This window comes from Musca autumnalis, unplaced genomic scaffold (genome assembly GCF_047663935.1).
Source record: "Musca autumnalis isolate F117 unplaced genomic scaffold, ASM4766393v1 scaffold_2, whole genome shotgun sequence".
NCBI lineage: Eukaryota > Metazoa > Arthropoda > Insecta > Diptera > Muscidae > Musca > Musca autumnalis.
In genome coordinates, this window is record NW_027411755.1 from 5,257,808 (window position 1) to 5,281,271 (window position 23,464).

At 40.3% G+C, this 23,464-nt stretch overlaps 1 protein-coding gene across 5 annotated transcripts in view; it reads left to right on the plus strand.

Annotated features, from left to right (window-relative positions):
• Positions 1 to 266: 266 nt before the first annotated feature.
• Ac3 (Adenylate cyclase 3) overlaps positions 267 to 23,464 on the plus strand; it is a 47,535-nt gene continuing 24,337 nt past the window's right edge. The window contains exons 1-6 of one of the 5 annotated variants that reach the window (XM_073966685.1): positions 267 to 600; positions 7,361 to 7,821; positions 15,502 to 15,700; positions 15,769 to 15,925; positions 16,026 to 16,294; positions 16,575 to 16,686. In XM_073966685.1, the coding sequence (XP_073822786.1) occupies positions 7,563 to 7,821; positions 15,502 to 15,700; positions 15,769 to 15,925; positions 16,026 to 16,294; positions 16,575 to 16,686 (996 nt within the window). In that variant the 5' untranslated portion in view covers positions 267 to 600; positions 7,361 to 7,562. Of the gene's footprint in view, positions 601 to 1,124; positions 1,262 to 7,360; positions 7,822 to 15,501; positions 15,701 to 15,768; positions 15,926 to 16,025; positions 16,295 to 16,574; positions 16,687 to 23,464 lie in introns of those variants that run through there. The other 4 variants (XM_073966686.1, XM_073966684.1, XM_073966688.1 and 1 more) reach the window with 4 other exon arrangements.

Here is a 23,464-nt window from a genome sequence, read left to right on the forward strand (position 1 = left end):
TCAGACTATGGTGCAGGCTGCAATCAATTACAAAGAAACTAATCTTTAAAATGTCCTTTTGATAGAGTACCTGTTATCCTAACACAATCGCTGTGAGGATGTCGGAGAGAGATTGATGTTCCCGCCAACATTAGCTTCCTTTGGGTATTTCAATTCCTTGAAATGACAATGATATGACAGTTATGCATTTCTGTCAAGCCTTCTGTGTTTTGACACATGTCACATTTGTGTGGAAAAGCTCTGCATTTCTCATGGGGTAAAAAGCTTCCATGTCCGTCCCCCACGAAAAGCTTTTTGTGTCATACTATTTTTAATGTAAGGACCCACCAAAGGATATTCAGTCTTCAATGAGAAATAGCTTAGAAATCTATTGCGAAAAATACATTACGGAAAATTAATGCGGACAACGAGAAGAAATGTATAGAATGGAAAGCAAAGAAAAAAATCTGAAATAATACAATGTATACACGGCTGCTAAACAAATAAATAATCTATATATACCTAGTTACATAGTGTAAATGTAAAACAAACAAAATTGAAAAACAACAACAAAATCTTGCCAAAATCCAAATTCCAAAAAATGCTTATGAGGAAAAAAATGTACACAGAAATGAATACACAGAAATAAATGTTTGGAAAAAAGCAATAACATAACATTGCAAAAATAGTCCTTTTTGCATACAAATATACAAACAAATGTGTATAATTATATAGTATTCATCATATATTTTTGGGTGATATAGTATAGTAAAACAAAAAATTGAGTGTTAGCCTAGCTATGGTATTATCCTTTCACCAAACAAGAAAATATTGTGCTTTAAAAAATAATTAATTGTTTAAAGCGAACCCATGGTTATCCTGTGTGTGCATGTATTTCTATCATGATGTCCTGATAGTGATGCAGATGTTGTTAAGAAAATAAAAGGAGATTTTTTGTAGCTTACAGTGTATTAAACGTTGTAGTTGTTGTTATCTCTTTATTCGTCAGAGGCGACGACATCATAAAAATTCATCAGCTCTTCCTTACTGAATAATTCGCTGGTTATCTTGACAGTGTATTAACACATAATGGAAATCTAAATTACTTCATTGGGTTTCTTCTTCCCTCCCATAATCAACGGAAGCTTCAGAATTCGGATGTGTATATGTATGCATTCAGCGACACCAACGAGTTTTAACGACAATACAATTGAATAAACTCCTTCTGTATCAGAGATGGAAAGTTGGAAATACAAATTGATTGTTTGACTTCACTTATTAGGTATGCAGGATTTCTTCTATAAAAATTTAAAATGAAAAATATTTTCTTTTTAATTTTTTTTTAATTTGGCATTTATTTCCCTTAAATTTTTTCACTTCATATTTTCATAGAAACAGAATTGCGCCCTAGGATTGGTAATGATTTAAGGAATATACATTAGGGCTATAACCAAAAAATACCACGCCAGTACTATGTGCAGAGTAATGTCCTGATAATGATTCGATTGAAAAGGTTTTTTTCTTTATAAAAATGTTGATTTTAATTTTTTGAACAAAAATTTTTTTATACATACATATGTTTTATATCAGTTTAAATAAAAGCTTAAAAAATAGCGATTTGTGTAGGTGATATTCAATTTCAATAAAAAAATAGCATATTTAACAACAATTTTCTGCTAATGGAATAATAACACAAATAACTGTAATGGAAAACTTGCATACAAGCGGTGCGGGAACTTTTTGACAGTACGCAAAAATTAAGAAAGCATTTCTTAATATTTTCCATGCTCTACACGGCCATGGGTTGTATTTTTCATATTTGCAAAACACGAACTTCTCTATAAAGTGGCATATAACGATCCGTTATATAGAAGTTCGACTGTAACTGAGATATCATCAGGAAAAATTATGGACCTAGTATTATTTCCATCAAGGCAAATTTATATAAGGTATTTGCATGAATTACAAGAACTAACAAATTTACAAAAACAACATTGTTGTTTTTGAAAATTAATTGTCAAAGAAAAAATTGAATAATAGGGTCCATCCAAAAATTTTCTCAGGAAAAACATAAATACATTTTTAAAATCCTCTAAAATAGAACAAATTTGAATCAAAATGTAAATATAAAGCATTCAGAACTGTCATAGGTCATTTTTATTACCAGTTTAGGATGAAAATGAGTATTTTATGGTAGCAAATTTTGAAGTTTCAAATTTCATGAGTAGACCCTATTACATTTTGAAAACTAAATTTACAAAAAAGTAAAGCTGAAAACACATCCAACGTTTGATTAAAGTTTTGTGTTGGGCGTTGTCCAGCATTGATATGTTTTGGTCTGTTCCAGAACTGCAAGAATCTACTAATTTTTACTATTTTTTCGATATCATAAAGGAAAAATTGTTATCGTAGTAAGAAATAGTCGCTTCTTGCTGGTTCTGGAACAGAGCATTTGCCGGCATATATTTCAAATGAATTTGAATTTTTCGGCATCATGCCGAACAGTGTAAAAACGGCTAAAACGACACAAAACTTTACCCAAATGTTGTATTTATATGCCTTGATTTCTATTTATTAATTTCATGTTGCTAACTCAATCAGCTGCAATTCGACATTTCGGGTTCTCTATGAACCTGTAGTGGGATTCTCTAACGCATTTTTTGGTTACCGACAAAAATTGGTAAAATTTCGGTAACTAGGGAAATTTGTCGGTAAGTTCACAACCAAAATAAATGCTCTGTTCCAGAACCTGCAAGAAGCTTCTATTTTTTTACTACGATAACATTTTTTCCTTTATGTTATCGGAAAAAATTGTAAAAATTAGTAAATTATTGCAGTACTGGAACAGACCAATTGTTGTCGCTTAGGCCTACCGATAGCAACAGTGTTGACAACTTTTCATTCATAATTTTGCGTTTTAACTTTACCTATGCTTCTACGTAGGTTTCATGCTGCTACAACAACAACTACTGACGTTTCCTTAACAAAATATGTAGGTCCTATTTAGCGATATTTTGAACCGATTCTCCAACTACCTGGGAATCCTTGGGCCAATTTCGAACTAGGTTGCTCTCTTCTTTTTTATTCTTTTATTTTAATTATGTCAGAAATGAAGCAAGGCAAGTCCCGAGCCACACTAGAGTAATTTCAATGACATTTTGACATGAAACTTTGCATTTTTTGGGAAAATTCATAATTTCAAGAAACTAGTGTACACGGTTTCATGTGTTCTGCAATTTTGCTTTGTTGCAATATTCGTATGAAACAAACATACCGTTTTATTTTACATTTTCTTTTACTTTCATGTCAAAATTTCAGTGAAATTACTCTTAGTGTGGCCCGGGACCAAGGAAGCCAGGCAATGAGGATGCTTATGTACCCAGGGCTTTAGTTCCGCTCCACACTAGAGTGATTTCATTGGAAAAATTTCATGAAATTAGGCGTTCTTAGATCGAGTTAGATTACTTTAGTATGGAACTCGATCTAAGAAAGCATAATATCATGAAATTTTTTCAATGAAATCACTCTAGTGTGGACCGGGAATTCCACTACAGCTGTAAACAATCCCACGGAAGCGGGTTCTTACGTACCAGATTGACCAGGTAGTGTTTCGGCCAGCGGCTGCCAAGTGTTTCGGCCAGCGGCTGCCAGCCGAGCATCAAACTATTGCTTATACGTAGGTCTCACCCTGCTACAACGATTACAGCTGTAAACCATATTCGTAGATACATAAACTGCTCTCTAAATTTTGTTGACATCGGCCCATGTTTTAGTCCTTTTTATAACGATACTTACCCCCTGTTTTTGTAAAAGTTTTTATTATTCTCATACGAACTGTCAAATTTTGTAGATCCATTTACACGCGCTCAGCGCAAATGTAGAGCTCTGATTTTTAAAAGAGGATTTTTTAACTATATATGGAACGCTTCTACGAAAAATTAGGTCCGTATGTCATCTGGGGGCTGAGCTATGGATGCCTAAATGATTACGAATATAGACGAACGAACGAAAAATAGTTACAAAAACAGGTTAATCTTAGTAAGAAAGAAAATTAGGTTTTCAGAAAGAGGAATTAGAATAAAAGGCAACGGACGCTGATTAACTACCTGCCGAAGTACTCAAGCCAATAGAAGGAAACAATAAGCAACTATGTATTATTGAGGTTGTTCAAAGCAAGTTTACATTACAGGGCAATTAAGGCAATTTAGTGGCGGCTATTTGCATATTCCTCTCGTGATAAAATGTGGTGAGATTAGTAAAATAGGAGTTTAGCCCGTACAAATGACATCAGGGATGGTACCCGACACTACGATCGTGCAATCATCCGCATACATTACGATCACATGTTGTTTGGGGGGTGGAACACAGGAGAGATAGAGATTAAACAGTTCCGGAGATATCACACCACCTTGAAAAATACACTTTTTCACTCTACGAGGCTTGGATTTATTGTTCCTGACCTTGCCCATTTTTCCAAACATCGGGAACGATGTGGGTAGCTAGCGACAGATTGAGATTGTGAGATACTCGATTCGCGGCTCTTCCAGCTGTTTCAGCATTATCATGTATATTCCAACAGGACCCAACGCTTTGGATGATTCATCGTTCCTAGTGGCATTCACAACATTAACCATTGTAAATTGTGCTGGTTCCTACTCGGCAGGAATAGATCTAATGCGACGTAGTACTCTTCTCCACGCCCTGTCACTTTCGGGGTGCTCGACAAACTGTCGATTAAAATAACTTGCGCACCTCTTCGGATCTGGCAGGGTAACGTGCCCAAACGTAACTGAGGTCATATTTTCCTTATTTCCAGAAATCGAGAGTGACTTACCTGTTGCCCACAATTCCCTTATACCGTCTCCAAAGTTACAACTCTTCAGATGATTTAACCACTAGTTCCGCTTATGATCACCGACTAACCTGTTAGCTTCCAGTGACAGCTTCCTGACACTGGGGTTGGCACGACGAAGCTCCTCACCCTCAATTGCTAATACCGTCGCCTCTACTGGAAAATTTGATCTCACTTCGGGTATTCGACCAGCAGGTATATGGCGAGCGACTGCAGCAGTGATGATGTCGCGAAACGTCATTTCTGCTACCCGAACATCAGAAGGGTTCGGCAGATCTTTAAAGCGGTGATTAGTGAACTCTTTGAAACTCGATCAATTAGGCCGGGTCCACACTAGAGTGATTTCATTGAAAAAATTGCATGAAATTATGCGTCTCTAGATCGACTTCCATAGTAGAGTAAAATCATAAAATTGCTGTAGTGGGGAATTCGATTTAAGAACGCCTAACTTCATGAAATTTTTTAATGAAATTCACGCTAGTGTGGACCGGGACATAGCTTTCCATGATTAATTAAAGTGCGGCGCTCAGAGGTAATGAAATCGAGCGGTCTGCTGATGGAGACATTTATGGGGAGATGCTCTGACAGAAGAGAAACGGCGGGTTGCCAGATCAGTCATTGGCAAGGCATTTGTCAGATCAGGTGACATGATGGTTATATCAGGCAAATTGTTACACTCTCCACTAATTCTGGTAAGGGCATCCTCATTGACCGTGCAAAACGTGGAGGTATCAATCTGCTCAGCCAGCTCTGTACTCCTCTGGTTTTTGACAAGGAGCGAATGCCACAATTCATGATGAACACTAAAGTCCCCCAAGACCTGATGGTTATGACCTTCCAAAAGTGGGCTAATGTTGGACCTATAATCTGGAGTGCAGCTATTAAACGGCGAGATGTATACGTTAGGCAACTTTACCTCAGCAGTTCCACACTTGAGTGCTACCCCCATACATTTACGGTTCATTAAAGACAGGCTCAAGCGAGATAGATGTGTATTGAAGAGACTGGCGCAATAGGAAAGCTAAGCCCCCACCTTCACAACGCAGACATGAATTCCACCGGCTGGTGTTAAAAGCTGCGTGTGCGGACTGCGGGGAATCGCGTAACCTGACGCAGCATGCAGCTACATAGTCCCTGTCTTAGTCACTCGCATGGAAAAGTCCATAACATCCTCTTGGATGCACATACTACCGACATCTACGCATCACGCAGAAGCTTGGATTTAGGTGAAGATGCGAATGTGACAGCCGATCACAAATAAATTGGTATTGAGTTTTCCTCCGTCCCGGCACGGACCAAAAGAATCCAGAGCAGGCATTCCGGGATATGCTGCTCCCAACACAGAAAAACTATACAAATACACACATGTGTACACTAGGGTGGTTTAAAGGCCACATATTCCAATTGTGCTCAAACTTTAGCAATATTAAATCTAACAAAACTAAACAGCATGCGAAAATTTTTTTTTAAATTTTGAGAGGAAGTTAGACCATAGAAGCAGACCGTATACCTTATATTCGCACTCACGACAAAGCGGGTTAATCATTAACCACAGTTTCTTCTTCTTCTTTTCCGTTTAACTCCTTGAGGAGCATACGGCCTCTACAAACAACCTCCAGGATGTTCTGTCATTTGCTAGTGCTTTTATTTCGCTCCATGATTTTCCGGTGCTTTCTAACTCCTTCATAAGACTTCTTTTCCAGGAGTGTTTAGGTCTTCCTTTTTTTCTGCTCCCTTGGGGATTCCAATCTAGGGCTTGCCGGCATAGTTCTTCGTTATTTTTCCTCAACGTGTGCCCTATCCACCACAACCACAGTTTAGCCGAATGACAAAAATCCATTTGTCAAACATATAAAACTTCTCAGCATTTTATGTTTGAACTCCCATCTCTGAACCACACTCTCCTAAACTTGTGTACACGCATTTGAAATGTATTGGGAGGATTAGGCAAATTAAAACCATATTGTCAATTAATTGATTTAAATGTATACGTGAGGGGGAGGCGGAAGCTAAACCTTGGTATTAAACATTTGCCGAATTTTCATTGTTTTAATTCAATTTTAGTTGATACCTACCACTTTAAGGAACATTTTGTTATCTTGTCATTTAAAATTGTGTGGTCCTTGAGGAATATTGAAAATGCTTTTTTTTTTTGGATAAAAGTCAAGCAAAGTACTTACTTTGCCGTATTTGTTTAGCTCATGTATAAAGTTAATCTTAGTGGCATTATGACACTCAACATGAGATGGATGATGTTTGTGATGAGAGACCGTGAGAGAAATGGAAAAAGCTGAGAGAGAATTGTCATAAAAAATGAGAAAATTAGAAAATGAGAGAGTCAAAAAAAGCTTTACTCAAACAATAAACATGTGGAAAAGCGCGGTTCATTTTTTTGTTTACATTTACTGTTAGTCCTTTAACGGTCATTAGAAGCCAAAAACAGATGTTAGACTTGTTTACCTTGCAGTTCAGTGATTGTGTGTGTGAATATGTTTAATAATTCAATTTTCTCTCTATATAATTTAATAGCAAATAAACAAAGAAAACAATGCCCTAAATAAAAGTAAAGATAAGGTTGTGATCTAAAAAACAAGAAGTTTCTTCTTCACAAAGAGTCGAAAAAACCAGCCCAAAACTGTGAAACTCGCAATTAAAACAAAACCAAAAAAGGAAAACGGAAACACTCGCAAATTGTTGTCGCGTTTGCTGTTGCTGCTGTTTTGCGGTCGCCATGACGGAAACCAAACAACAGAATTGCAATATTATTGAAAATGGGCATTCCATTACATCGATTGAAAAGAACCGCAAGGACGAGAACGAGTCCTCGGAAGGACCCACCGTTACCTTACCGAATTCGGTTTTGAATAAATTATTTACAACATTTTATGTCAATCAAAGGCGTGAAGCTTTAAAATGGTTCCTTTCGGCATATTTATGCTTTAGTGTTTATACTATTGGTATACCGGCCGATCAAATTTTACAGAATAGAGGTAAGTGGAAATGAAATACATAATTAAACAGAAAAATATATAATCTCTTTGATACAAAAGGTGGAAGATTATGGAGGTCTTTTGGCCAAAATGAATTCATTGATGCCAGTCATAATACATGGCATATACAGTGACCGTCAAAAGAAAGTAAACACTTTGCAGTTATTCCAAAAATTATAGTGTTACACAGCCATTCAAAATCATAAATAATTTATACTATTTAAATTTTATTAATTTAAATTATACAACCATGATAGACGAAGCCTCTATTTATTTTAGAAGTAATCGTAATGGATGGAACGATTATGTTAAAGTTGTAGCTGCGATATTCTCTGAGTTTTTCTCTGTCTTAAGATCATGTACACTTCATAGGAAAGAAAAAATATTATGGCTAAAGAGAGAATAAATTATAAATATTGAAAGGCTATTTGGAGAGAAACCTACGCAATATAAATGCCAGAGAAGGTGAAATGTCGGCTGGGACAATAAGACTAAGAACCTATCCAGTAAAAACTTTTGAAGCAATAACGATGTGGAATGAGACACATCAAAAAACCAATACCTATCACTTAAGATGTGTCGATCATTACTAGGCACGACTTCTCAACCATATACCCATCTGTGATGGAAATTTGCAAACAATAAGATTTGTGAAACTAAGGTTTAAATAATATTTACCGTGAATTTCTTAAAACGATACCGGGGATATAGCGCCAAGCTACAGCTCAATATCGTAAAGAGATCTAGGAATTCACTGACATTTACAAAGAGCTTAAAGAAGGAGTGATCATAAAGGGAAGCAATGTAAAAACTGTCCAGGCCCAGAGATGGCGTATAATGCAAGCGCAGAAAACGTGGCCTAAGCGAGGATTTTTAACGCTGAAAGGGTGTAGAATTATATTGCAAGCACCTCTGTGGGGAAAACAAATAAGTCTTGCTGGCCGAAATCTTCGTAACGAAGATCTCAAACAACACACAACAAGACTTTTAGTAGCATTTGTCGAAAATATCATCAGGACAATCAACCATCTAAACACAATCCCACGGCAGCAGGTTCTCTAGTACCGGATTGACCCGGAACCACACAATATCCATGTTCCGGCCAGTGGCTGCCACCTCAGAGTACATATGTTTGTATTTATATAGTCTTTCTGGTTTGGGACGGAGGAAAACCCAGGACAAATATATTTGTGCTTGGTTTGTCACATCCGCATCTTCACCCATATCCAACCTCCGGTGAGATGCAATAGATGTCAGGAGTGGATGCATCTAAGGAGTTGCTCTGGACTTGTACATGCGAGGGACTATGTTGCTGCATGCTGGGCTAACACGGCCCACAGCGAGTCACCACAGTCCCTTCAACAGCAACCGCTCCCACAGCATTTAACACCAGCTGTTGTTGTTCAAATCCCGGAAAATTCATCCTATTTGCAATTAAATTGCAATGGACTCAGAGGTAAGAACGAGATCGAAATAATGGACATGAGTCGGAAGAATATCAAGGTAGCGGCGGTGCCGGAAACCAAGTTCAAAAACAAATGAAGCTTTCAGCGTTGATATGGCTACAACGTACTGAGGAAGCATCGCACAGGAAGTGGAGGTGGGGGATTAATGACCCGCACAAGGAATGTATGGGGGAAGCAGGTAGAGTTACTGAACGTATACATCCTACCGATAAGTAGCTATATTTCTGCCTAACATTAGCCCGCTTTTGGTAGATCATTACGTCTGGTATTGGAGGACTTCAATACGCATCATGAGTTGAGGCATTCGTTCCTCGGAAACGACCAGATTGATAGCTTTACGTTATCCACGGTCAATAAGCAGACAGGGCAAAGGGAAGAGAACTAGGAGTACTGGTTCTTCCTCGTTTACAATGGATAATCTTGCGAATGCCATCAGGAACGCTAAATTATCCAAATCGTTGGTCCCTTATGGAATATCACATAAGTTCTCAACCTGTCTCTAGCCACACTCATCGTTCCCGAAGTCTGGAAAATTGACAGGATGGTCCCGCTACTGAAGCCAGGCAAGGTGAATCGTACAGGTCGATTTCGCTTTTCTCTCCCATAGCAAAGACCCTTGAGTCCTTAGTTCCCCCCAGCGATAGAAATAGCTATCCAGTGCCGATCATCAGCATGGATTCCTCGACATATTTGTCGAGGACTCAAACAGAGAAACCGTGTGATAGAACAGTGATTGAGTCGCTTGACTTATCAAAAGCCTTTCATACTGTCAAGCACTCCACGCTGTTTGAGGACACTTAGCAGACAACCCTCCGGGCCAGTTTGAAACGTTGGATAATCAATTATATGTGTAGATGCCAGTCGTAATTGGAATTCGGGAATAAGAAGTCCAAGCCTCGTATAGTGAAACAAGCAGTTCCCCAAGGTGGGGTGATATCTCCGGAAATGTTTAACCTCTACCTTTCCTGTATTCTTCCCCCTCCATACGGCATTGGGATCGTAACGTATGATGTCATTTGTGAAAGGGTAAACTCCTATATGACTGATTTTACTACCTTTTTCCACGCGAAGAATATGCAAATATCCGCCACTAAATCTACGGCCTCTCTGATCACCACATGGACGGCGCAGGTGAGAAGAGAGTTAAATGCCGTGGTCGATGGTAGCTGAATTGCGACCACAAACTACTTTTTTGTTTTTCAAAATAGTCTGGCTTAATCCCATTGTTGTTGTTTTATTATTTTAAAACAACTAATTTGTTTGTGGAACTACTCTAAAATTCGAGGGGTCACATTCGACAGCATGTTCATGTTGTCTGCGTATGCTATGTGGCGCCAGTTTGGTTCGCGATTATATGTAAGTGAAACGCGATGCCTACTCATGTCTTCAGTGGCAATACCGTGAGGGCCATCCTATTCACCATGCATGCCAGAGATGATGCAACCGTCTAAATTACTATAGGGCAAGGATCGATGACACCGTTCGAAACATGTGCCCAGAATGCATCACAGGCCCGCACGACACACTGCCCCTTTTCAACTGCCCTTCCAAACCTACTCAACTAACTCAAGAAGATCTGAGGTTACATCCTATAGAGGCAGCCACATTCCTAGAACTGGAGATAGACCCAGAGTAAGCAGAAGAATGAACTTACATACATACATATGTTCCCACACCATCCCCGAAGGGACAAGGGAGACTTCCCTCATATCAATTAGTGCACGCCGATTCATATTGGCTCAATGATATGGGACCTACTTTTTATTGCCGAGTCCGAACGGCGTGTCTTACGACACCACTTGTAGAGAAGTTTTTCATGGCTTAAATACTCAGGAAATGTCGCCAGCATTACTGAGGGGGAATTTTGCCACCGTTGAAAATTTGATGTTGCTTGGCCTGGGATTCGAACCGCAGACCTTCTGAGTGCAAGGCGGACGTGCTAACCATTGCACCACGGTGGAAGAATGAACTTAAAAACATAAAATAAAAGCATTGTTACAACAACATCTAATATAATAATTGTTCCACAAACATCTCAGACGGGGCAAGGGAGACTTTTCTCATATCAATGGGTGTACCAAGATTTATATTAGCTCAATGATATGGGACCTACTGCTTATCGCCGAGTCCGAACGGCGTGTCTTAAGGCCCACTTGTAGAGAAGTTTTACATGGCTGAAATACTCAGAAAATGTCGCCAACATTACTGAGGGGTATTTTGTCACCGTTGAAAATTTGTTAATGTTGCTTGGCCGGGGAATCGAACCCGCCAACCTTCAGCGTGCATACCATTGCACCACGGTGGCACCCATGCCCTCATAAGTACTTGTGCAAAAATGCGTCTATCTAGGTCAACTCCTTATATTTTTGTCCACTTTTGTATAGAAGCGGCAGCACTGTGCGGACAGACTTCACCACACAGACACGTCAGGAGAGATTGTCATGATCTAGACATTCCGCAATGCCTGCTCCGAGCTCTTCTGGTCCGTGTCGGGATAGAGATGAACCCCGAACCAGTATGGATCTGTTTCGTTTGCCAGATCCGCATCCACCACATGTCAACAATGGTGAGATGTAATGGATGTATGAAATGGGTGCATTTTCGTGGGAATGGGTGCATTTTCGTGGCCTTAGTAGCACCCGGGATTACAGCGATAGGTATGTTGCTGCTTGCTGCGTCAGCGCATCGCAGTGCGTCTTCTACGTCGTCGTCGGAATACGAGACGGCCTCGCAGTCTCCCCAACAACAACAAATACAGCACCTAACACCACAAGTTGTTGTTCAACAGCCCGGAAATGCATTTTTCCTGCAATTCAATTGCAACGGTCTCCGCAATAAGGTCAGCGAAATTGAAGATTTTATGAGTCGGAAAAACATCATGGTCACCGCGATCCAAAAAACAAAGCTGACCGCCACCTGTAGCTTGCGTTGTGATGGCTACAATGTTTTGCGGATGGATCGCATAAGAAGCGGCTGAGGAGGACTTGCCTTCCTGATACACCAGTCTATCCAGTACAGACCTATCTCGCTTGAGCTTGTCTCTAGTGACCCATACATGGAATGTATGGTGGTAGCAGTAAAGTGTAGTACTGCCGAGGTAGAGCTGCTTAATGTGTACATGCCGCCGATGAATAACTGTGCCCGGCGTTATATACCCAATATTAGTTCGTCTGGTGCTAGGGGACTTCAATGCTCATCAAGAGCTTTGGCATTACATCCTAGGTAATGACCAGAGGGGTACAGCGCTGGCTGAGCAAATTGATAGCTCCACGTTTTGCACGGTGAATGAAGACGCTTCTACGAGGATTAAAGGAGACTGCCACAGCTCGCCAGATATCACCATTGTGCCACCAGGTCTGATAAATGACGTATCCTGGCAATCCGTAATATCCCTTAGCTCAGACCACCTCCCTATCATCATCTCCGTAAACAGATCACCCGATTTCATAACCTCTGACTGCCGTACTTTCCTGAACCATGGGAAAGCTGATTGGTAAGGGTTCAGAGAATTTACCAATCACCGCTTCAGAGAATTGCCCACTCCCTCAGATCCTCGGGTAGCTGAGAAAACTTTCCGGGACATCATCACTGCAGCAGCCGCTCGATATATATCTGCTGGTCAAATACCCGAAATAAGACCAAATTTCCGAGCAGAGGCGACGGGACTAGCAAATGACCCAAGAGTTAAAGAGCTTACTCTTCAAGTCAACAGGTTAGTAGGCGAACATAAGAGGGAAAAATGGCTAATTAAGTAAATTGTGGGCAACGGTTAAATCACTCTCGAATCCTGAAAAGAAGGATGACAGAACAGCTGTAACTTTCAACGGCGTGACAGTAACTGACCCAAAGAGGTGCGCGTGTTATTTTAACCTGCAGTTCATAGAGCACCCCGAGAGTGATAGGGCGAAGAGAAGTGTGCTACGCCGTATAAGAAGAGCCCTTCCAGCCGCGGAGGTACCACCACAATTTACGATGAGCAATGTGGCAGGTGCCATCCGAAACGCGAAATCATCCAAAGCGTTGGGCCCACAGCGAATATCGATGGTAATGCTTAAGCAACTGGATGAACCTGAAGTTGAGTATTTATAACAAGTGTCCTCAACCTATCGTTAGCCACCCATATCATACCAGAAGCCTGGATAGTTGGCAGGGTGGTCCCGTTACTGAAGCCTGGCAAGGATGTCAGCAGAGGTGAATCGTACAGACCGATTTCGCTCCTTTCGCTAATAGCAAAGATCCTAGAGGCACTACTCCTCCCCGCGATGAGAAGGTGTTTTCCAGTTGCACAACATGGATTTCGGAAAATGCATAGTACTACAACAGCATTAGATGCCATATCCACACATGTCAGTAAAGGACTGAATCAGAAAAGGCCGTGCGACCGTACAGTCATGGTGTCTCTTGACCTATCGAAGGCTTTCGATACTGTCAACCATGCCAAGCAGTTCGAGGACATGGAGAAGACTAATCGCCAGCTATGTTTGAAACGTTGGGTAATTAACTATATGTGCGAACGCCAGTCGTTTGTGGGATTCAGAAGCAAGAAGTCCAAACCCCGTAAAGTGAAACAGGGAGTTCCCCAAGAAGGGGTGATATCTCCGGAACTGTTTAATCTCTACCTTTCTGAAATTCAACACCCTCCAGACGGTATAGAGATCGATCAGGTCCTATCATCGATGACATATGTGATAGGTTAAATGTCTACATAGCTGACCTAGTGCAGTTCTTCCATCTGAGGAATATGAAAATATCCGCCGCTAAATCCACTGCCACACTGTTCACCACATGGACGGCTGAAATGAGGCTCCCACTGAACATATTGGTCGATGGTGCACTGATTCCGACCACTAACTACCCCAAAATACTCGGTGTAACGTTCGATAGCATGATTAAGTCGTCCGCGCATGCCACAGCTATTTGCGACAAGATCAGAAGTAGGAACAAGGTGCTCAAGTCGCTGGCCGGCAGCACTTGGGGAGCTGACAAAGAAACCTTGTTTACCACCTACAATGCAATAGGCCGGTCTGTGGTAAGCTATGCGGCGCCAGCGTGGTCTGCAAAGGTTAGCACTACGCAGTGGAAGAAGATTCAAACCTGCCAGAATGCTGCCCTGAGGACTGCAACAGGGTGCCACCTCATGACACCAGTGGACCATCTTCATGAGGAGACGAAGATTTTACCGATCCGTCAACACAATAAAATGTCGATGCAGTACCTGCTTGGGTGTTATCGCAGTGAGCATCCCTGTCACGATTTAATGGACAGGCTTCCTCCACCCAGGCACGAATTGACGCCACGATACCCAACACCTGCCCAGCATGTGGATTGGGACCACACGATACACTGCATTTGTTTAGCTGCCCTGCTAACCCCATTCACCTGTCTCCTGATTCCTTATGGACGCAACCAGTCCAGGTTGCAGAATTCTTGAATCTGGATACAAAGGAATCTGATAACTGAAATAATACACGAACGAACACATTTGCGTTGCTACAACAACAACAACAACATGATCTAGAGAGAGAGAGAGGTACAAAGGTACCAACGATAACCTAGATTAAGGAGCCTGTAAGGCAGGCTTGAATAGCATTCACACTGATGCATAGAGCAGACAATTCAATAATAAAGCCTTAATGCCGTACTCGGAGATCACCCACTATCCATCGCAGCAGAAGTAGGCCAGGTGCCAAGGTCAAATTCGTATCGGGCCGAACGATACCCAACACATGTCCTGCATTTGGATTGGGACCAGACGATGCGCTGCATTTGTTAGGTTGGGTAGCTAAACCCACTCACTTCTCTTCTGATTCTTTATGGACTCAACCAGTACAGAACGAACATATTTGCGTTTTTACAACAAGAACTATTAATAGCTTCCATCCCGTACTTTTTTAGTGTTAAAAGTTGCAAAACAAAGAATTCTCAAATATTGCAATATTTTCCAAAGAGTACAGGAACGGAAAAATGTAGGAATGTGAAAATGTGACAAAATTAAAAATGTCAACACTTTGTGTCTAAATCAGACTATTATTATTACTATTATTATTTATCATTTTGTATTTTTCTAACTGCTATGTTATTACTTCCTTTTGACGGTCACCCTTTATTGAACTTCCACCTGAACAAGTAGCTTTATGAGAAACTTATTGACCCTGATGTCTTACTGTTTTTACAAAAGAAAAGTTAACAATGACTTTCCATTTCTATGCTACAGCTTGCTATATTATCCTGGATTTAATAGCAATATGCAGTTGGCTAACAATGTTCATAGCCAGCCGTTATGAACGGGCCAAATCGAAAAAGCCGCTGCACATTGCCCTGCTAATTGACAGTGCACCGATTATAGTATTTATATGCTTTGTAGTACATTTTATAATCTACTGTGTTAACCAGCAAAAGACCATATCGCCCAGGTTTGTATGCTCAAGGATTAGAAGCGATTTTATACTATGCTCATTTATTTTCCATCTGTGTTTTTCAGGGAGCTCCTCGGCTGGTCTATTTTATTTAATTTTTTGGTTCCAGTTAGCATACCGGTTGTTCCTTATATGGGATGTTGTATGTGTTTTGTAACATTTTTTGGTTACTATATTGTAATCTATTTGACATCACGTGATGATCCCATGTTCAATGAAATGGTAGGCAACGAATGAACGCATGCATACATAACCTCAAATACCACATGTGGCCCTAATTACAATTTATGTTTCGTTTTTTGTTTGTTTCTCACTTTCAAAGTTAATGGCGAATATGGTTTTGGTTTCGTCAGCTTTAATAATAGGTTTAATTTATTATGACATGAATGCCGCCAAACAAAAACGGGCCTTTGTAGAGGCCAAAAAGAGTTTAGAAGTAAAGATGATCATTGAAGAGGAATCTGCGGAACAAGAACGTCTGCTGCTATCAGTGCTGCCAAAACATGTGGCCGAGAAGATGCGTCAAGATTTGGGATCAACAAGTTCAGAACCGTTTAAGAAAATCTACATGAGTCGCCATGAGAATGTGAGGTTAGTGTAAAAGTGTAACTTTTTGTGATATAAATGGGTCACAAATAAAGGTTCAGTACCAAAACCTGCCAACTTTTTCCTTTATAAATTTTGTGAAAACAGTAAAAAATAGTAGATTCCTCAGGTTCTAGAACAGAGCAATTATAATATGTTTTATTCTTTACAATTGTGACTACTTTATTTTTCTCCAAATACCTTTTCTGCCTGTTAACACCTCGGAAAGTCCTTTAAAACTGTTTTAACACACATTTTATCTCTGTTTTTTTTTTTTTAATATCAGTATTTTATATGCTGACATAGTTGGCTTTACGGCCATATCATCGACATACAGCGCCCAGGATTTGGTTAAGATGTTAAATGAACTGTTCGCACGATTTGATCGATTGGCTGAGGTAAATTGTTCCAGCCCATATTGTTTTTCTTTTTCTACTTTGTTGGTTTTGCTTACTTGTTTTTATGTTAATAAAAATTGGTTATTTTTGTTTGATTTTTATAGCCTTGACGGTGGCGGCGGCTATTACAATGGCCTCCCGTTTTGTAATCCTTTTGGTATTCTGTTTCGTCCTTTTTTGTTGGTTGATGGAATTTTTTATTTGATACGATTGGTTTTGATTGGTTTACTTTAATTTTGATTTGATTAACCTTTACGAAACATTATATTGTTTGATTTGTTGTGGACATCGGCATGTACATACATATGTATATTTGTATATATCGATACCCATAGATTTGTACGTATGTATATGAATACACGTACAGGGTGTAGTGCAGGTTTGTGTATAGAAAAATTAATGATTGATTGCCAAATTAACATGCTCTACCCTTCCCTTTCCCTGTTCGAAGAAATGCCAATGAACGTAGCTTTTCAAAATTTGTAGAACACCCCTTGCCTCTCCCCGCTTACGACACAGGTAGAAGATATTATTCCTATAGCAGATCTTTTGAAGTTTCGTTCCTATAGAATACATATAAGTCTTCTTCTTTGAAAAAAAAATAGTTTCCAGGGGCGATTTTACTCGGCCATCCTCCTTTGTATGTCCCTGAAAGAAGGTCTTATTTATATAGAGGATCTTTGGAAAGCCTTATTTACAAAAAAATTAGTTCTTCTTTTCATAGCAGACGTTTAGAACTTTTTTTTACAGAAGAACCCTTTCCTTTGGAAAGGTTGTTAAGAAGCACCCTTTCCTTTGGAAAGGTTGTTAAGAAGCACCCTTTCCTTTGGAAAGGTTGTTAAGAAGCACCCTTTCCTTTGGAAAGGTTGTTAAGAAGCACCCTTTCCTTTGGAAAGGTTGTTAAGAAGCACCCTTTCCTTTGGAAAGGTTGTTAAGAAGCACCCTTTTCTTTGGAAAGGTTGTTAAGAAGCACCCTTTCCTTTGGAAAGGTTGTTAAGAAGCACCCTTTCCTTTGGAAAGGTTGTTAAGAAGCACCCTTTCCTTTGGAAAAGTTGTTAAGAAGCACCCTTTCCTTTGGAAAGGTTGTTACGAAGCACCCTTTCCTTTGGAAAGGTTGTTACGAAGCACCCTTTCCTTTGGAAAGGTTGTTAAGAAGCACCCTTTCCTTTGGAAAGGTTGTTACGAAGCACCCTTTCCTTTGGAAAGGTTGTTAAGAAGCACCCTTTCCTTTGGAAAGGTTGTTAAGAAGCACCCTTTCCTTTGGAAAGGTTGTTAAGAAGCACCCTTTCCTTTGGAAAGGTTGTTAAGAAGCACCCTTTCCTTTGGAAAGGTTGTTAAGAAGCACCCTTTCCTTTGGAAAGGTTGTTAAGAAGCACCCTTTCCTTTGGAAAGGTTGTTAAGAAGCACCCTTTCCTTTGGAAAGGTTGTTAAGAAGCACCCTTTCCTTTGGAAAGGTTGTTAAGAAGCACCCTTTCCTTTGGAAAGGTTGTTAAGAAGCACCCTTTCCTTTGGAAAGGTTGTTAAGAAGCACCCTTTCCTTTGGAAAGGTTGTTAAGAAGCACCCTTTCCTTTGGAAAGGTTGTTAAGAAGCACCCTTTCCTTTGGAAAGGTTGTTACGAAGCACCCTTTCCTTTGGAAAGGTTGTTAAGAAGCACCCTTTCCTTTGGAAAGGTTGTTAAGAAGCACCCTTTCCTTTGGAAAGGTTGTTAAGAAGCACCCTTTCCTTTGGAAAGGTTGTTAAGAAGCACCCTTTCCTTTGGAAAGGTTGTTAAGAAGCACCCTTTCCTTTGGAAAGGTTGTTAAGAAGCACCCTTTCCTTTGGAAAGGTTGTTAAGAAGCACCCTTTCCTTTGGAAAGGTTGTTAAGAAGCACCCTTTCCTTTGGAAAGGTTGTTAAGAAGCACCCTTTCCTTTGGAAAGGTTGTTAAGAAGCACCCTTTCCTTTGGAAAGGTTGTTAAGAAGCACCCTTTCCTTTGGAAAGGTTGTTAAGAAGCACCCTTTCCTTTGGAAAGGTTGTTAAGAAGCACCCTTTCCTTTGGAAAGGTTGTTAAGAAGCACCCTTTCCTTTGGAAAGGTTGTTAAGAAGCACCCTTTCCTTTGGAAAGGTTGTTACGAAGCACCCTTTCCTTTGGAAAGGTTGTTAAGAAGCACCCTTTCCTTTGGAAAGGTTGTTACGAAGCACCCTTTCCTTTGGAAAGGTTGTTAAGAAGCACCCTTTCCTTTGGAAAGGTTGTTACGAAGCACCCTTTCCTTTGGAAAGGTTGTTAAGAAGCACCCTTTCCTTTGGAAAGGTTGTTAAGAAGCACCCTTTCCTTTGGAAAGGTTGTTAAGAAGCACCCTTTCCTTTGGAAAGGTTGTTAAGAAGCACCCTTTCCTTTGGAAAGGTTGTTAAGAAGCACCCTTTCCTTTGGAAAGGTTGTTAAGAAGCACCCTTTCCTTTGGAAAGGTTGTTAAGAAGCACCCTTTCATTTGGAAAGGTTGTTAAGAAGCACCCTTTCCTTTGGAAAGGTTGTTAAGAAGCACCCTTTCCTTTGGAAAGGTTGTTAAGAAGCACCCTTTCCTTTGGAAAGGTTGTTAAGAAGCACCCTTTCCTTTGGAAAGGTTGTTAAGAAGCACCCTTTCCTTTGGAAAGGTTGTTAAGAAGCACCCTTTCCTTTGGAAAGGTTGTTAAGAAGCACCCTTTCCTTTGGAAAGGTTGTTAAGAAGCACCCTTTCCTTTGGAAAGGTTGTTAAGAAGCACCCTTTCCTTTGGAAAGGTTGTTAAGAAGCACCCTTTCATTTGGAAAGGTTGTTAAGAAGCACCCTTTCCTTTGGAAAGGTTGTTAAGAAGCACCCTTTCCTTTGGAAAGGTTGTTAAGAAGCACCCTTTCCTTTGGAAAGGTTGTTAAGAAGCACCCTTTCCTTTGGAAAGGTTGTTAAGAAGCACCCTTTCCTTTGGAAAGGTTGTTAAGAAGCACCCTTTCCTTTGGAAAGGTTGTTAAGAAGCACCCTTTCCTTTGGAAAGGTTGTTAAGAAGCACCCTTTCCTTTGGAAAGGTTGTTAAGAAGCACCCTTTCCTTTGGAAAGGTTGTTAAGAAGCACCCTTTCCTTTGGAAAGGTTGTTAAGAAGCACCCTTTCCTTTGGAAAGGTTGTTAAGAAGCACCCTTTCCTTTGGAAAGGTTGTTAAGAAGCACCCTTTCCTTTGGAAAGGTTGTTAAGAAGCACCCTTTCCTTTGGAAAGGTTGTTAAGAAGCACCCTTTCCTTTGGAAAGGTTGTTAAGAAGCACCCTTTCCTTTGGAAAGGTTGTTAAGAAGCACCCTTTCCTTTGGAAAGGTTGTTAAGAAGCACCCTTTCCTTTGGAAAGGTTGTTAAGAAGCACCCTTTCCTTTGGAAAGGTTGTTAAGAAGCACCCTTTCCTTTGGAAAGGTTGTTAAGAAGCACCCTTTCCTTTGGAAAGGTTGTTAAGAAGCACCCTTTCCTTTGGAAAGGTTGTTAAGAAGCACCCTTTCCTTTGGAAAGGTTGTTAAGAAGCACCCTTTCCTTTGGAAAGGTTGTTAAGAAGCACCCTTTCCTTTGGAAAGGTTGTTAAGAAGCACCCTTTCCTTTGGAAAGGTTGTTAAGAAGCACCCTTTCCTTTGGAAAGGTTGTTAAGAAGCACCCTTTCCTTTGGAAAGGTTGTTAAGAAGCACCCTTTCCTTTGGAAAGGTTGTTAAGAAGCACCCTTTCCTTTGGAAAGGTTGTTAAGAAGCAACCTTTCCTTTGGAAAGGTTGTTAAGAAGCACCCTTTCCTTTGGAAAGGTTGTTAAGAAGCACCCTTTCCTTTGGAAAGGTTGTTAAGAAGCACCCTTTCCTTTGGAAAGGTTGTTAAGAAGCACCCTTTCCTTTGGAAAGGTTGTTAAGAAGCACCCTTTCCTTTGGAAAGGTTGTTAAGAAGCACCCTTTCCTTTGGAAAGGTTGTTAAGAAGCACCCTTTCCTTTGGAAAGGTTGTTAAGAAGCACCCTTTCCTTTGGAAAGGTTGTTAAGAAGCACCCTTTCCTTTGGAAAGGTTGTTAAGAAGCACCCTTTCCTTTGGAAAGGTTGTTAAGAAGCACCCTTTCCTTTGGAAAGGTTGTTAAGAAGCACCCTTTCCTTTGGAAAGGTTGTTAAGAAGCACCCTTTCCTTTGGAAAGGTTGTTAAGAAGCACCCTTTCCTTTGGAAAGGTTGTTAAGAAGCACCCTTTCCTTTGGAAAGGTTGTTAAGAAGCACCCTTTCCTTTGGAAAGGTTGTTAAGAAGCACCCTTTCCTTTGGAAAGGTTGTTAAGAAGCACCCTTTCCTTTGGAAAGGTTGTTAAGAAGCACCCTTTCCTTTGGAAAGGTTGTTAAGAAGCACCCTTTCCTTTGGAAATGTTGTTAAGAAGCACCCTTTCCTTTGGAAAGGTTGTTAAGAAGCACCCTTTCCTTTGGAAAGGTTGTTAAGAAGCACCCTTTCCTTTGGAAAGGTTGTTAAGAAGCACCCTTTCCTTTGGAAAGGTTGTTAAGAAGCACCCTTTCCTTTGGAAAGGTTGTTAAGAAGCACCCTTTCCTTTGGAAAGGTTGTTAAGAAGCACCCTTTCCTTTGGAAAGGTTGTTAAGAAGCACCCTTTCCTTTGGAAAGGTTGTTAAGAAGCACCCTTTCCTTTGGAAAGGTTGTTAAGAAGCACCCTTTCCTTTGGAAAGGTTGTTAAGAAGCACCCTTTCCTTTGGAAAGGTTGTTAAGAAGCACCCTTTCCTTTGGAAAGGTTGTTAAGAAGCACCCTTTCCTTTGGAAAGATTGTTAAGAAGCACCCTTTCCTTTGGAAAGGTTGTTAAGAAGCACCCTTTCCTTTGGAAAGGTTGTTAAGAAGCACCCTTTCCGTTGGAAAGGTTGTTAAGAAGCACCCTTTCCTTTGGAAAGATTGTTAAGAAGCACCCTTTCCTTTGGAATGGTTGTTAAGAAGCACCCTTTCCTTTGGAATGGTTGTTAAGAAGCACCCTTTCCTTTGGAAAGGATTTTAAGAAGCACCCTTTCCTTTGGAAAGGTTGTTAAGAAGCACCCTTTCCTTTGGAAAGGTTGTTAAGAAGCACCCTTTCCTTTGGAAAGGTTGTTAAGAAGCACCCTTTCCTTTGGAAAGGTTGTTAAGAAGCACCCTTTCCTTTGGAAAGGTTGTTAAGAAGCACCCTTTCCTTTGGAAAGGTTGTTAAGAAGCACCCTTTCCTTTGGAAAGGTTGTTAAGAAGCACCCTTTCCTTTGGAAAGGTTGTTAAGAAGCACCCTTTCCTTTGGAAAGGTTGTTAAGAAGCACCCTTTCCTTTGGAAAGGTTGTTAAGAAGCACCCTTTCCTTTGGAAAGGTTGTTAAGAAGCACCCTTTCCTTTGGAAAGGTTGTTAAGAAGCACCCTTTCCTTTGGAAAGGTTGTTAAGAAGCACCCTTTCCTTTGGAAAGGTTGTTAAGAAGCACCCTTTCCTTTGGAAAGGTTGTTAAGAAGCACCCTTTCCTTTGGAAAGGTTGTTAAGAAGCACCCTTTCCTTTGGAAAGGTTGTTAAGAAGCACCCTTTCCTTTGGAAAGGTTGTTAAGAAGCACCCTTTCCTTTGGAAAGGTTGTTAAGAAGCACCCTTTCCTTTGGAAAGGTTGTTAAGAAGCACCCTTTCCTTTGGAAAGGTTGTTAAGAAGCACCCTTTCCTTTGGAAAGGTTGTTAAGAAGCACCCTTTCCTTTGGAAAGGTTGTTAAGAAGCACCCTTTCCTTTGGAAAGGTTGTTAAGAAGCACCCTTTCCTTTGGAAAGGTTGTTAAGAAGCACCCTTTCCTTTGGAAAGGTTGTTAAGAAGCACCCTTTCCTTTGGAAAGGTTGTTAAGAAGCACCCTTTCCTTTGGAAAGGTTGTTAAGAAGCACCCTTTCCTTTGGAAAGGTTGTTAAGAAGCACCCTTTCCTTTGGAAAGGTTGTTAAGAAGCACCCTTTCCTTTGGAAAGGTTGTTAAGAAGCACCCTTTCCTTTGGAATGGTTGTTAAGAAGCCCCCTTTCCTTTGGAAAGGTTGTTAAGAAGCCCCCTTTCCTTTGGAAAGGTTGTTAAGAAGCCCCCTTTCCTTTGGAAAGGTTGTTAAAAAGCACCCTTTCCTTTGGAAAGGTTGTTAAGAAGCATCCTTTCCTTTGGAAAGGTTGTTAAGAAGCACCCTTTCCTTTGGAAAGGTTGTTAAGAAGCACCCTTTCCTTTGGAAAGGTCGTTAAGAAGCACCCTTTCCTTTGGAAAGGTCGTTAAGAAGCACCCTTTCCTTTGGAAAGGTTGTTAAGAAGCACCCTTTCCTTTGGAAAGGTTGTTAAGAAGCACCCTTTCCTTTGGAAAGGTTGTTAAGAAGCACCCTTTCCTTTGGAAATGTTGTGAAGAAGCCCCCTTTCCTTTGGAAAGGTTGTTAAGAAGCACCCTTTCCTTTGGAAAGGTTGTTAAGAAGCACCTTTGTCGTAGGAAAAGTTGTTAAGAAGCACCTTTATCGTAGGAAAGGTTGTTAAGAAGCACCCTTTCCTTTGGAAAGGTTGTTGAGTAGCACCACCAATGGTCCCTTCAATGTTAAAATTCCTGCATCGACAACAGATGCTGTATCAATAAATCTTTAAATTTCTTGCCCTTAAACGCACAAACTTCCAATATCCTGTACGATATACTGTCCAAGGATATCATGAAAACCACCATAAATTTATCATATATACATCCTGTGGTGACATTCCTTAATTTGTCATTCTTTGTTCGAGGTTTTTGTTTACTTGCATTTATGTTGTTTTCTTTGGTTTTGTGTTCTTCTCGTT